The 15,501-nt window shown below is 39.9% G+C and overlaps 1 protein-coding gene across 7 annotated transcripts in view; it reads right to left on the reverse strand.

Annotated features, from left to right (window-relative positions):
• The window catches only part of LOC107997378 (synaptogenesis protein syg-2), a 51,780-nt gene that overhangs the window by 2,678 nt on the left and 33,601 nt on the right, over positions 1 to 15,501 (reverse strand). For 5 of the 7 annotated variants that reach the window (XM_062086111.1, XM_062086109.1, XM_028666519.2 and 2 more), the window contains 10 exons: positions 6,156 to 6,285; positions 5,868 to 6,076; positions 5,611 to 5,721; positions 4,856 to 5,062; positions 4,061 to 4,215; positions 3,247 to 3,391; positions 2,940 to 3,070; positions 911 to 1,070; positions 529 to 828; positions 169 to 468 (listed from right to left, as the gene is read on the reverse strand). In XM_062086111.1, coding sequence (XP_061942095.1) covers positions 169 to 468; positions 529 to 828; positions 911 to 1,070; positions 2,940 to 3,070; positions 3,247 to 3,391; positions 4,061 to 4,215; positions 4,856 to 5,062; positions 5,611 to 5,721; positions 5,868 to 6,076; positions 6,156 to 6,285 — 1,848 coding nt within the window. Of the gene's footprint in view, positions 1 to 168; positions 469 to 528; positions 829 to 910; positions 1,071 to 2,939; positions 3,071 to 3,246; positions 3,392 to 4,060; positions 4,216 to 4,855; positions 5,063 to 5,610; positions 5,722 to 5,867; positions 6,077 to 6,155; positions 6,286 to 6,645; positions 6,665 to 7,900; positions 8,201 to 15,501 lie in introns of those variants that run through there. The other 2 variants (XM_028666524.2, XM_062086112.1) reach the window with 2 other exon arrangements.

Raw genomic sequence — 15,501 nt, forward strand, 5'->3', positions numbered from 1 at the left:
GACTCATCAGTAGGGCTACGACTGACAAACCCTGCCCTAGACGTTGGGATCGTGTTCAGATTCAGAGAAACAAATTCAAAGAAAGCGACAATCGGGTCCGGATTTTCGAGAGAGAGAAAGAATACGTGACGAGACGCGACGAATCGTTATTCATTATTTATTACTCACCAGTCTGTTTCTCAGCGACCTTTAACGTGAATCCTTCCAACGAGGTCGGCTCGCTTCTCCCTTTTGCATTTACAGCGTACAAAACCATATTGAGAATTTTTCCAGCCTCTAAATCGCGAACGGTGAAAGCGGCGTTCCTTTTCGACGTGATATTTGCTTGCAATATTCCCGTTTGCTGGTCGAACACCTCGAGAAGGAAGTGTTGCGGTTGGCCACCGTCGAAACCGACGCAACACTCCACCGAGAGAGACTCGGTCGTTTGATTGGACAACGTGCAATTGTACAGAGACTCGGGTTTTCCTGCAAAATCGTTGCGTTATACTTTTCTACCACAGAGCGCGTCGTGTCGTAGCAACGTACCGGCTGGAATGATGTGAAACACGCATGCGTTGTTCTGTTGGCCGGCGGTGTTACTCGCCCAACACGAGACCGTGCCGTAATCCATCTCCGTCATCGGCCGATAAACAAGGATGCTCTGACTACGGCGCGTCGAGTTCTTGTACTTCGATTCGGACACGTCCACCATTTCTTCCGTGTTATTGAACGTCCAACGAAAACTGTCCGGCGGTGGATACGCTTCAACGTTGCAACTTATCCGGGCGTCTTCGTGACGCGCTACGCCGTAAATCCGTTTTTGATCCGGCAAGCATATAGGTTTGTCTGAACGAAATTGGAGATAGATTTTTTTTTGTTTTTAAATAAAGACCAAAGAATTAAATTCCGCTCTAGAGATGATACTTACACATAATTTTAAGTTCGACCGTATTGCTGTAACCGTCTCCCTCTACGTTGCTAGCGATACAAGTGTAATTGCCTGCTTGAGAACGATTCACTTTCCTCAGAGCCAAGCTGTACTCCTGCACTATCACACCGTTTTTCGCATTGTTCTGAATAACGTTTCCCTGCAACAATAACGTATACACGTGATGTGTATCGATTCAAATTCACATCGATATCCATAAGAAGAAAAAAAAAACAAAAGAAAATTTAAAACTTGTGAATTTTCCAATTCGTACGTATCGTATCGTATCGCGGTTATAAATAATAGGTTATAAGCGACTTAATTTTGTACCAGGAACACCCGCACGCAAATCTTGCTTCGATCGTACGCACACGATCGATGGAGCGGCACCAGGGAAGGTTTTTACATTTATCATCGTATCACAGTGTCGTAAATGTGTGTGTTACGGACGTTAATCGTTATTAATTTTTCTCTTTTTCCTTTCTCTTCAACCCATTCGCGCAACGGACCGAGGACAAAGCAATAATTCCTTGCTAACTCGTCGAGTTGCGTCTACGAATCGCGTCGCTCGTCCTATCCTTGCCATCCTCGTCATCCCGCCGCGTATCGATATCGACGTATAGCGCGTCTTTATCGATGCGCTTATCAGACGTGGGCGCAGCTTTACGTTTCTCTCACGTTTGAGCTCGACGAACTGGCGACTTACTTGGCGACAACGGGCTATCTCCAACTGTATTCATAACGGAAAAGAGTAAGATTGGGTTTCGAATAACGCTATCTCACCTTATCCTCCTATCTATTTAGGAGCCAGGCAGAATATCGGTGGTGCGTGGAAGTCTCGGTTTCTAACGTGCCAGATCTCAGGTCTCGATCTCAGCATTCGGTCGTTAGCAAGGCATTTCTGTAATCGCTTCATCGTCGCGCCGCGGACCCAAGTCGCATTCAAATGTTATTCGAATAATCGCAAGCGGAATCGCATGCCGTGTTCTGGAAACGCCGTTAGGGATGGAGAAAGTCTGCACGTGGTTGACGAAAAAACCTTAACAGACACAGGGTCATCATGAATTCGTGGAAAAAAAGAAAAAGCCTGTTGAGAGGAGTATGAGGCCAATCGGACCCTCCAGCCGTGGATCAATCGTCTTCCAATTTTTCTATCGTTCGTTCGTTCGTTCGTTCGTTCGTTCGTTCGTTCGTTCGTCTCGTTCGAAACGAAAGCGAAATTGAAGAGAGAGAGAGAAAGAAAAAAGAGAAAAACATCCGCAGCTGGAGGGTTAAAGCGGAAGAGAAGCGAAACGCGCGAACGCAGGAAGTCGATCTAAAAAAAAAGAAAAAAAAAATAACTCTAGAAAGCAAAGAAGAAAGTATTTAAGCGAATGGATGATCGCACCCATCGTTGATACGAGTTTCTTACATAATTATCTGCGTGAAAATTCCGGATAATGAAGTTGTTTCGTTATATTATGCGATATCGATGTACACGGCCGAGCGGCGTGTAAAGTGGACACACATGTGCGTTCGAAACACAGAAAGTGATCGTTCGTGGCGAGGACGTACCCTTGAAAGTTTTTTTGTCAACAGTTCTCTCGTCACGCAACACGACATTGCGATACGGTATCGAACATTCCCTGCTGGCGTACAGTCGTTCCTAATGCAAGGTCAAATTGCTTATAAAACAATCTCGATCGTTATGGCGATTGTATCGTCGTTCGGAGATGCGTTTGTCTCTTGTCGTTCGTTCCATTTCGAAAAAGCTTGTAAAACGAAGCTAATATCATTAATATGGATGGGATTTTGTTGGAAACTAATACAAAAAAAAAAAAAAGATGCAACACAGCAGCGTTCAGGGAATTTAACGAGGAATAAACACGCACGCGAAAACGTTTTCTGTACAAGATGTATGATGTATGATCGTTGCACACTTGATATATTATTTTCGATGATATCAATTTTCTCGATCAAATTGTAAATCGCTCTGCTTTGTTTGCCATTTTCACAATTCGGTAAGGTGAATTATATATGTATCGCTTACGTTATGTTTCCATATGACCTTGTAAGCATTAGGATTTGCATGGACCTTGCATTCGAAATATACGTCATCGCCTTCTTCGATGTCGTCCGGATTCATATTCGATCCTAACTTGAGATGTAAAATTGGAACGACTGGAAAGGAATAAAAAAAAAGTGATAGACAGTTAATAACGAACGAATCGATTGTCTATGTACGCGTATTTTTTCCCCTATTGCTTTAAACAATTTGAGAATAATTTTTGCAGATCGTAGAAATCCGAGATAAAATATTTTGCGTAAAGAAAAAAGAAAAAAACAGCTTTACTTACAAAATACGTTTAATTTCCACGTATCTTCCATTATACTTCGTTGAATCTTAGAGTTTTCAGCTCGGCAAGTTATCATTTTATCGTGATCGGATAAAGTTGGTTTCAGGATTAACGTGGAACTGGTCGTGTTTCCATCTTGAGACACCTTTAAAAAAAAAAAAATAATAATAAATAAATATCAAGTTTTAAAAGTTACTTTGGAATAACACTTTCGGATAACGAGAGGCTATTAGTTTAAAAGAGAGAGGCTACTAATTACACCTTCGAGAAGTGTTACGTTAACTTACGTTAACTTGTAATTATTTAAATTAAACTTGAACTATTTGGATAGACTAATAAGGGATGCTTGAAAGATAGCTTTTCTCCATCTCGAATGAAATACGATAATACGCGTGAAATAAACGTAAATGTAATTCCAGAAAACAGACGATTAATTGCGCGCTTAAAAATTGGAAAATTCAACAATTGCACCATTCATTCTACGATCGAATTTTCTTTTCGATACAATTGTACAATTTTCTCTTGCGTCTCGTAATCAATGTGCGACAATTCCGTAAAAATCAGCGTTTGTTCGTTCCCTTCTCTCAAAATTAAATTATATGATCGATGAATAAATCTCGTTCCATGTATTTTCGAGCATCGAGTTTTGTTTCCGTCTCGTTGCATCGATCCTGCAAAGGTATCCCACGTATTTTTTAACCCCATATATATTTCGAGTAGCTTTCAACTTTATATTAAAGCGTTAGGCTGGTTTTCATTATTTTGTACGAGATGAAATTATAGATTTTTAATAAAAAAAAGAAAAACAACGTACCTTCTCCGTGTGATTATTCAATTTCTTTCCGTTCATGTACCAAGATAACTTGGCTGGTGGCCTCGATCCGACGGTTATACAATTTATGTCATACTTTCGACCAGCGCTAAGTGGTGTGTGCTCATTGCTCAATATCGTTACAGACATTGGCTTCACTGAAAAATAAGAAACATATGATCTGAATGTAATTTTAACGTTAATCGTGTGTTGACAGAAACAAAAAAATGCTCGAACGACGTGAGAAAGGAATATTTTACTCGTTACGCGTATATGCGTGTGTGTGTGCGCGTGTTTACAGGTGTTAAGAAACGAGCGGGACACCTTTTGAGAATCGAATTCTAGACACCAAGGCGAGATAAATACGAAAATGTCGCTTATTTTTCAAATTACGAGCGATTTAATTTTGTGGACAAGAACGTCGCAAATATATTTGCTATTTCGGTTAATTAACGATTACTGCATTTCGTATCAAAGAGTTAATTTTAGCGTTATAATTACTGATTACACACTGACAATATCGAGCGTATGCGTATCGACAATGTGAACATTCCCTAAAAATTTGCGCATACTTGAAAAGTGTTCCAAATACTTCTTAACGCGTAATTATGTCGAAATTTGCTCGACAGAGTAAAGCAGCATTCCTTTCTTCTCGTTATTATTGAATTTATTCAGTACGATTTTTAACTCGACTCCAAAAAATCCATTTTCGTATTTTCGCAATCGATGCACAATGTTTCTGATCATACGATCGTTCTCTTGGACGAAGTATCGAATATTAATTAGAATTAAACTTACGATGCATTTCAATGGTAACGGACGCTGAAACAGGTTGACTGATATTGTTGTTGGATGCTTGACAAATAAACACAGCGTGGAGATCAGCCCTTGAAAGTTGCTTTACTATTAAAGTGTTTCTACGAAGGGATGGGAATTCTCCTGGTTCGTCCGACGAGTCGAGAAGCATTTCTCCACGCCACCATTTTACTTTTGGCTCTGGCCGACCTGAAAACCACGTACGAAAATATAGAAACAACGTTTAAAACGTGGCTTATACTTTTTAATTTGCGCGTATTATTTACACGTGAAACTATTTGTAATTCTGAATGGATAATTTCAAGATGAAATTGATACTGTTCGAGATACTTAATATTAAAAAAGATACATATCGTGCGATATCGTTCGTGTTACGATGCTTTGCAAATGGATGTAAACAGAGATAAAAGAGGTAACGTTACATACACGTATCTATAAACACGTTCGATAATCGTAATTCGATCAAACAATTTCTTTACGTTGCTGCGTACGTTTCCGCAACGATTATCGTGTCTGTCCATTCGCTTTAGACGAAACTCGATTGTCGTTAACGTGACGAGACGATTAAACGAATCGAAGTGAGTGGATTCGAACTAAAAACGAGTTAGAGTAGTTTGATTAATAAATTCTCGTGAATTAACGCGAATTAATTAATTGATCGTTCTCTCGTGTAAAAGAAAAAGAAGAAAAGGAAAAGTTTGAAGGAACTTTGGCAAAATTGGTACGAGAAAACTCACCCCCTGACACGAGACACTGCAATTTCATATCCTCGTTCTCTTCGTACGGACCTGTTATCGTTTGTACAATCGTTCCATGCTCGTCGATGATATTCGGTTTATGCGGCGGCACTGAAATATACACACGAAAACATCAAGTAAGGGATCGATCAAATTTTTTTCCTTTCTTCTGTTTTTCCACGAAAATTTAGATAAAACGTAGCGGATCGAAACCTTTCTTTTTCCTTTTTTTATTTTCCTTCTCTTTTGTTACAAACCTATAACCGTCAGATGAATCCTGGAATTTCTGGTGGGGCTCTTGGCAAAGTCTACTCGACACCTGTATTCACCCCCGTCTCTTTCTTCGATGTGATTGATGTTTAACGTGGCCGGTTCGGTAACCGTTCTGAAGAAGGCACGATCGTTTAAATGATTCTTATCGTTCCAGTGTGAATCTTTTTCAGACTGTTTACCCCTCATATCGTAACTGTAACAATTTCATCGCGCGAGAATTTAAATCGACGAATCATTTATAAGGGCAAATAATCGATATTATCGATGCTCACCTGTATATAGGCGTGATATCGCTTTTGTACCAAACGACTAATATCGCAGAATCATTTTGTCGAGGGGGGCGAATGTCGCATGGTAATTCCGCCGTACCTTGAAGAACAGCCCTCGCCGTCACGATCGGCCCTGCAACACCAAATATTATCGTCACGATAACTATCGATCGATTTAATAATTTTAGAGTTTCACTCGCGACAAGAACGGACGAAGAAGGAGAGATCGAAATGGGAATACGGTGTAATCGTGTTTGTTCGATGATCGAGAACGTGGATATCTTATATACTATATACTATATATATATACACACACACGGGCAAAACAGTGGTTTACCGTTATTCTCGCTAAATATCAAGTTGCGCATTTATAGATGCAGAGACATGTTACGTATAGGAGAAGGAAAATAGAGATAGGGAGAGAGACAAAGGGAAAGAGAGAGATGGGGAAAGAAGATAGAGATTATGCAATTCTGAGTGTTTCTGTTTGTACGTGTTTATACAGTGAGGAGATGGTTCGGCTGCATTCCGACAGCTGCCGTTGTCTCCTGAGAATGCCAAATGGAATGTGAATTCTGTTGGTTAGGCTCGAGCCCGAGGAATACCGGTATCAATGCAAACTACTGCTCACTTGTACGCGAGCATCCAGATGCGTTCATCCGACATCATCTTTCAACCTATTCTACTATAATGTTTTTCACCGATTGATACCGATGTGATCGTATTTTAAAAGTCTGAAAAAAAAATAATAATCTTGAGTAAAATCGTAAATTTTATAAATTGAACACCAAATCAATCTGTATACACGTGTATACCTTTTCTTTTCGTTCCTTATATATATATTTATATAGAAGAAGAATTTTATTCTTAGCAATTGTCAACCTCACAACCCAATTAAATTACTAGAAGCTTAATGCACTGTTGCCATTACGTGGCATAAGAGATGAAGAATGTTTGTATCACAGTTGGCCGAAATTAATTTACCATCGTGACGTACAATTAATCTGCGGCAGAAGGGGACACGCGCACCTTCCTCGCCTACTCGATTCCTACGTAATAACTTCTAATCCTCTCTTTCTCTCCTTCTTCCGTATACCCTCGCATTTCAGCTTCGTCACGAGTGAAAAGGCGCGAACGAAATGGAACGGAAGCGAAAAGAACTAAAGAAGGAGAAACGTAAAAGGACGAAATTTTAAATTGAAGCGATATCGTCGAGAAACAGGAGGAGACACGCGCGTTTTCAAACAAGATCGGCTCAGAGATACAGCGAAACAAACGAAACGCGTCCTCTAACTTTTCTTTATCATTAACGAAACACATTTCCATCCGTTATTCTATATCGCTTCTCTCGCGAACAGCGGCTAAGAGGGGCACCATCGCTCAACCAGGGCACAGTCAAATTGTCCAACTTTGGCTTTTCCGCTCGCGATCATCGAGTTATAAACTAGGTTGAGCGCCCGATCGAGTGCACTCCGAACAAAGATTCTAACAACAAACAATCATCTATCTTCCAAAATTGATAATCTTCAACGGTACGGAATATTCTCTCGACTTTGATTTTCTTCGTTACGAAAACTTGGTACGAATTCTCTCTCTCTCTCTCGAAGGCGGAACACAATTTATCGATTATTTTTTACTCGTGCAAAGGGCCGAATGCTCGGTCGTAAAGTCGCTCATTCCGATAACAATGACGTATATAACTGACCGCACATCGTCGATGCGATAGTGGTAGTAATAGGTGAACGTACTATGTACAACATATGTATCGTGTTGCAAAGCCACATGTACGGTCTTTCACGTGCTCGTGCAGGTGCGAGTAATAAGCCCAGCTGGACACATTCCGCAATCTCTCGTACAATCTCTTATCACCAACGTAAATTATCATACGACGTATCAGGCAACGTTCGATTTTTAAACCGATTCCAATAAGAGAGCGCGCTTCGAAACTTGCTTTTTAACGAGCGAATGCGAAAAAATGTCGCGTCGCGTGCGAGTCGCCATCTATACTCTACACTCTATACTCTGTACGAGGCGACCGATCATCTATATTTCCGTTCATAGGACTAACAGAGGCAAAGGGACGAAGATCCACGCCTCGAGGTAATAACGATGATAGTTGCGAGGAGTCGTAAATATACGGAAGAGCCGTGGTAATCACGTCCGTAATAACCACTGTCGTGAAAATATTTCGATAAACATTTTGTTTAAACATTATGTTCAGATCGAGGATAACGCAAGCATCGATAAAAACCACTTCTTTGACCTCGTTCGTGCCCGTACGACATTACACCGAACACTTCCATCACCGACATGTTTCATTGTCGGCCACAAATTTTTTATTTTCGTTTTACGTACCTATTAGGACTTTCTCCGTAAAAAAACCCTACTCGCTACTTTTTATTACAACCGGATATATAAATACACTCGAATAAATTTTTGTTTTATCTGTGGGCCGGGACCGAGAAGGAGAACCGCGGGATAAAAGGATTATCAATGAGATGCATGGACGGGTTTTGAAGTACTCGACGTATATTGTGCACGTTGAGAACGAACTTAACAAAGTTTCATTTACCGAGAAATGGGAGGATTCGGAATAGCCCGGAGACGGGAGGAAGGAGTAACGGGGGAAAAAAATATATCACGAGGAACGACGCAATAACCGTATATAAATGCGGAAAATGTAATATCTACGCAAGAACAACAGAGCGTGTTAGCTCGGTATGTAAACCGTTAGCTCCAGTAGAGTGTACGCTAACAGAGACGACGAGAAGGTAATACGTATCGCACTCGTGTACCGTACAATCGTGCTACAAATACGCATACCACGACGAATTATGGGGAACGCAACACGCAAAGTACATAATGACGACCCTATATTAACGATGAAACGATCGACAAACAGATCGGATGTCCTCGCTAATGGACAAAGTAAATAATTTTCTTTAAAAAAGAGAAAAAATCACGACCATAAGAATTAAATATTATATTTCTTTTCCACGTGTATCGTACGATAGTTTTTTTGAATTAATTTATTCTACGTCATACACGTCGGTCAATAGGCGTCCTTCACATTCTCGGGTTAAACGAACCGAAATGAGAAAAGTTTTCACAGCGCAATATGCGATGCATTCAACCATTTCCGCTTCTTATTTTTCTTTTGTGCCGGTACTAATGTTCCGAAAGAGTAGGGGAAATAATAAAAGGGATGAACCGGGATAGGATTTCTCGAGAAAATACTGGAGAGAGCAAAGATCCGACCGATGTTGTAAAAGTTAAATTATATTATTGCCGAATCGGAAAAAAAGAAAAAAGAAAACAAAACTTGGCTTCGAATATAATATCTTTCGTAACATCGAGTCGTAACACCACCATCGACCGTCCGTCTTTCTTATACTTTCTCTTGCGAATAATTAAATGCCTGTATTCCGGAAACGCGTTATCGTAATTGCGCTTATCCGATCGCTCGAACGTTGGGAAAGAATAAAGTCGTAGAGTTTTTAAAACGTCGTCGGAGATTCTTTGAGATATTACGCGCGAGAGAGTGGCGTTGAAAAGTGGCACAAGTGGAATATATACGCGAAATAGATGGTTTAAGCAATAAAAATATGCTTCTTTCGTAGTCGCGCGAAATCGTTCATGCATTCTCTCTCTCTTCCATTTCAACCGTGTCTTTTCTTTTCCCTTTTATTCTTGACCCGCAATCTCTCACCCCAGTCCCTTTAAATTCCAGTTAATATTAGATGAGAGCTACCGGATTAAAAATGGGTATTCTTCGCGGCAACCCTTCTCCCCCAACTTTCCAGCCAACCGGTAACTGTGATATTTTCCCCCTTCTCGTTCCAACCAACGAATTTTCAAACTTTGTTTTTCCCATGCAAATGTCCTACTTTCGTTTTGCTCGAATACCAATTTTCCGAAATCACCAATCAAGCGATAACGTTTTCATCGATCATTCCTGCATTTCCTCCCGCGCGATATGCAACCCTCGCTTCATCCAAACCTCGATCTTTATTTCAAAGTTGATTGCAATTTTTCTCCTAAAAATTAAGACCCTTAAAAATTATTTCGAAGATGGAGCAAATTTGGAAAAAGTTCTCGCGAAACAGACGTAAACGGAAGAAAGCGCTGCGAAAGCTGACGACAAAGTTGCGAGCCAGGATGACGAGCGATGAATAAGAATCGATCGAATTTCTGTTGATAAAGCTCGCTAACTTCAGCTCGAATAATAGTAACTAAAGGTAGACGCGACTAACTCTCTCGCCTCCGTCGTCCATTTTCCTTAACTGTCCGTCCGTCTCTTTCTCTTCCGCTGATTCGACCAGTAACTTCTGGACTAACCGGATTAACTAACCCCCTCCGACAACGGAAACGATTCTGTTCTCTCCGCCGTCGTAACTCGTTCATTTCGAGTTTATCCCCCGAGATGGCGTTATGATAAGAAACGTTCGTTTCATTGGATCTCGCTCGTTCATGTTCCAACCACGAACGGACAACTACAGCGCGTCTTACGCGTCACTCTTCTCGTCTCGATTCTTTTTCGCGATAACTTGGCGAAATATATATACATATACATGTATATAGAGAGAGAGAAGAAAAAGACGTTGCCTCGAAATACGAAGGAGGAAGGGAGGACGATGCGGTTATAGTTATGCGACGTTTCATCGCGTTCACGAGGGGAGGGGGCAGGTCTGAATGCTCCGAGTTTCCATTTATCTCGGGGATCCATTCCCGAAGGAGCCGTCAACGTCGTCAGGAAGATCTTTCTCGAATTATTGCCGGAGACCTGGCTTCGCAGATGTACTCTCGCAAGGATTGACCGCGTTAGGACCAGTTCGATCAAATATAAATCGCGAATCCTAGCTTAGCCACCGTCGCCATTCTTCCATATCCGAGTCGATCCCAGTTTACAGTCCGCGTGTAACAGTTTCGCGATGGATCGAGAAATCTTCGAACGTATACGTACATTTCGGGAGGAAATCGAAGAGGGGGGAGGAGGGAAGGAAGAATTTTTTCTTTCACGACGAAATTTCCCCTTAAACCGCACTCGACGTGTGCGTTATTCGCGTGCGAGTTGACTGGCAGAAGTGCTATTTAAAAAAATTTAATTTCAAAGGTTACCGCGGAGGTTTAATTTAATTTCGGTAAATCGGATTTTTTCACTCCAGAAAATGAGTTCGCTTGTTCGTCCAGCATCCAATTTAGGAACACAAAAATGAACTAAACGATATTTTTCTTTCCTCCCGCTAGGAAACTTTGTTTCGTCAGACTTATCATTATCTACCATTGTTCCCCGCTCGGGGGTTACGTTGTATACATTTATTCCCATTCATCTCGGCAAATAGTATTGTACGTAATGGTGCAATTCGTCGAGACTATTATAATTTAAGGATTAAATTGAAGGAAAAGCCGGATGGAGAATCGAAAAAAGGGGGAGGAAGGAAGTCGATTCGTTAATCTCTGTAACGAAAATTTGACGACACCCTTAATATTGATATTGATATCGATATCGATTTGTTCGATGTTATTTATCGAGAATGGGAGGAAAAAAAAAGAAGAAAGAAGAAAGAAGAAAAGGAAAAAGAAATAATATCGAGCTCTATGAATATCTACGTCAAATGTCAAATTAAACTGACAAATTATCGTGCCGAATGCGCAAATATAATGTGCAACATTTTGCGCAAATATTTTCTCTATAAAGTATTCGTATTTATATGGGATAAAATTCCAATATCCGGATTCAGGAATAATGCTTGCATCATTGGATGTCAATATTGCTTGTGTTGCAGAAATATCTGCATTACAGGTGTACCGTGGGGAGAGATTCGCATCAACCAACCAGTATTCGTATTTACATTATCTATAATAGAAAAACTTTGCGTATATATATATATATTATTATTATTGTTATTACACGTAATCGAAACACGTAAACGCCGAAATATTCGAAACTGCGTGCGAAATTTCAATTAAAAAAACGAACGAACGAACGAACGACGATACTCGTTTCTCCTCGTTCCCTCGAGGTGAATAAGACGAAAAGAAAAAAAAAAAAAAAAAAAGAAAAAAGGAAAAAGGAGAAATATGTACAACTTATATTCATGCACGAATGGATGGATGGTATATATGGATGCACGAATTCAGACACGCGCATCTAACACGGGTACTTTTCGGACTCGAACAAGTCGATTAGCATAGAGATTGAGTCGTGGCTGTTTATGCAAATGTGGTACGGTAGTAAAGGTAGTAGCGGTAATTGACGTCTACGTCGTCAACGGCGATGACGTCATTTCGACCTAAGAAAATCCAATCGATTTCCAGTCTATCCTTCCTCCCTCCCTCCCTCCCTCCTTCCTTCCTTTCTTCCTCGACGAAAAATAAGAATTCGATTTCCTCCGCTATCGCATACTTATCATTATCATTTTAAGGACGCGAGATTTATTTTTGGAGGACACGAGTGGAAGGTAAGGAAGGAGGGGGAAATTGGAAGTTACTTGTAACGGAACGGTTATATATGAATCGGTGGTAATAACGAATTTGGTTTGTGTCGAGATGTGGTGGGTGTATTCGCGAGCACAGATCGGCGGAGGACAACGTCAACGCCATTAACATCGACATTAGCATTAGCATTAGCATTAACGCCAGTGCTGGCAGGAACGTCGTCCCCGGCTTGTCCTCCCTGTCCGCCCGTTGCCACCTACATGCACCCATGCAAAACCGTTCGTTCCTCGTTTAGGCGGATCTTCTCTGATTTACACCCAACACGTCTAATATCGTGTCTCGACCCGTGCATCCGATCCGATCCCCATTTCAGACCGCGAAATCTTCTCCGCCCGAATTTCCAATCGAACGATCCTTTTCCTTTCCTCTTTTCTCTTTTCTACAAACGCTTTTCTAATCGGAGGAACGCGATTTTCCAAATCGATTACGGAATATAAATATATTCGAGGGGAGTTTATTGTTCGATAAACGAGTGCAGCAACGGTGGAAAATAACAATTACGTTTCACGCAGTTGACGAAAAATAAAAGCTAAAGTTTGTAATATACGTGCGAGGGGAAAGATAAACGAAAATAAGGTCATTTTGCATTTTCATCTTTCTAAGTTGATGTGTTTTTAAAATTTAAAACGTTATTGTTCCTTTTAAAAAAAGGAAAGAACATCATTATTATTTCCATTCCAAACGGTTAATGGAATAATTACGAGTAAATTTCGCGGAATTAAATTTTTTTCCTCTATTTACATTTATTTATTTCTTACGTTTATTTATCTCATCGTTTTATTTTTTTTTTTATTATCATATTTATCTATTTTTTATTTGTATTTTATTTATTGAAATTATTTGAGATTTTTATTCAATTATTATACACAACGACGCAACAACAAAATCAATAGAAGGTATAAAATTTTAAACGTTTCCATATCAAGTTCGCGATAAAATTTGCGTTCGACAATATCTAAAAACAAAAAGAAATAATAATAATTTCCACGCTCGTAATATATAGCATTACGTATTGCGCAACATATCGAAATTCAATTCGATCCATTGTTCGCTTATATTGCCCACGAATAATTTATTTCGATGTATCACAGCGTTAAAAACAAATATCATTTATACGCATCTTATAGGTGTATCCGAGGACAGACGACAACGACAATTCCGTATACAAAGATGGAAAGAATACGTATGATATCACGAAAAATCTGTATACAATCTGTATTTCCCATGAATTTCTGACTTTTCGAACGATACGTATATTTAATTTAACCGGAAATAGTTTAGAGCCTTTTCCTGTTCCTCCTCCCAATATTTATCTTTTCTTTAAGAAAGAACTAGTAGATTCGATTCTATTCGCATAATAATAGCCGGTATTCCTATTCTTGAATTTAGAGAGTTCATCGGAGATAAGGTTTGTCTTTTCTCACGGTAGTAAACGATAATCAATAATTGTCGCTCTTACGGTGGAACATATTTATTTTTTTCAAAATACACGTTCTATTTTCTAATTCTTTTAAAAGGGATCGCTTTGAATTTTCAACGATACACGTAATTAACGTTTTGACACGTTGCTATTTCCTACCATCGCTCGACTTTGACATTAAAACTTAATAAAGGAAGGGAATGGATATATTTGTTTCGTCTGTTCTAAAAAATATATATATAAAGAGAGAAAAGCGAGAAAAGAAAAAAGATGTGGAAAAAGATCTGGAATCATCGATGGCAAGAGATTATTAATATTAAATCGCGATTTTTGCGATATTTTTTTATAATCGCGATATCGTGGCGTAGGCACGGCGCAGAATCGAAGTGACACCCACGAAAATGGGCAATAAATTTCATACGAATGTCGCATGGCGCGGCACAGTAGAGGTGTAAAACGGTGATTTATTTACAATGCGAACTAATTGATTTACAATCGGAGCGATGAACGTGCAGCCATTGGCATTCTACGACCGCAACTTTCCCAATCCCCGCATCCTCCTTCCTACTCTATCTTTCCATTCTTTCGGATTTCATCTATTCCTCTCTTTATCCTTACTTTGCTCCCAGTACGGATATTTATTCAGAAATAGACGGCTCTCCGCGTCACTCATCTTCGGCCGAACGCTATTAAAATTGAAAAAATTTTGAATCGCTGTGACTCGAAGATGGGGAGTTTCGGTCGATCGAGCGAACGAGGATCGGAACCGAGGAATCTTCCCCTTTAAAATGCCTTTTCATTCATCCCGATACGACTTCGGGTTGCCGAGATATCGTGGTGCAAAGAGAAAGGTAATTTTTGATCTCTCGCTCGCATCTCGTCTCGACCGACTCTATTCGAAACTCGAGACGAGTGACAGCCGCGATTCTTGCGAGGACGTAGTATGGGAATTCTAGGAAACGTGTAGTATGCATTTCGAAGAAAAAAATGTGGGTTAGCGGGTCGCGAGTCCATTCATAATCTCCGCGTCGCGTTAAGAGTTATGGACACTTTTTGAATCCTTATATCTCGGCAACGGATCGAGATATCGGGATAAAACAAAAAGCAACTTCAATGGAATGGATTCCTCTATTTTTCGAACGGGTTTTGTTATTAAAATTTCTCTCCCATTCTCCCTGACGTCTCTCTTCACTGAAAAATCAAAGTTTCACTCGTGACTTTGCGTGCTGTAAACCTCGTCGCGATGCAAAAAAAAAAAAAAAAGAAAAAAAAATATAAAAAGATTTAAATTTATATAACTTCGCTACTTGCGCTTGCTTATCAACCAGAAGCACAATACGTATACACGCCATCCAACTATCGCCAATTTCGTATTAAATCAACGTTTATTCGCAATAATTTCAAAAGTTGAAAATAATTTTTGTTATCCAA

Source organism: Apis cerana, linkage group LG15 (genome assembly GCF_029169275.1).
Source record: "Apis cerana isolate GH-2021 linkage group LG15, AcerK_1.0, whole genome shotgun sequence".
Lineage (NCBI taxonomy): Eukaryota > Metazoa > Arthropoda > Insecta > Hymenoptera > Apidae > Apis > Apis cerana.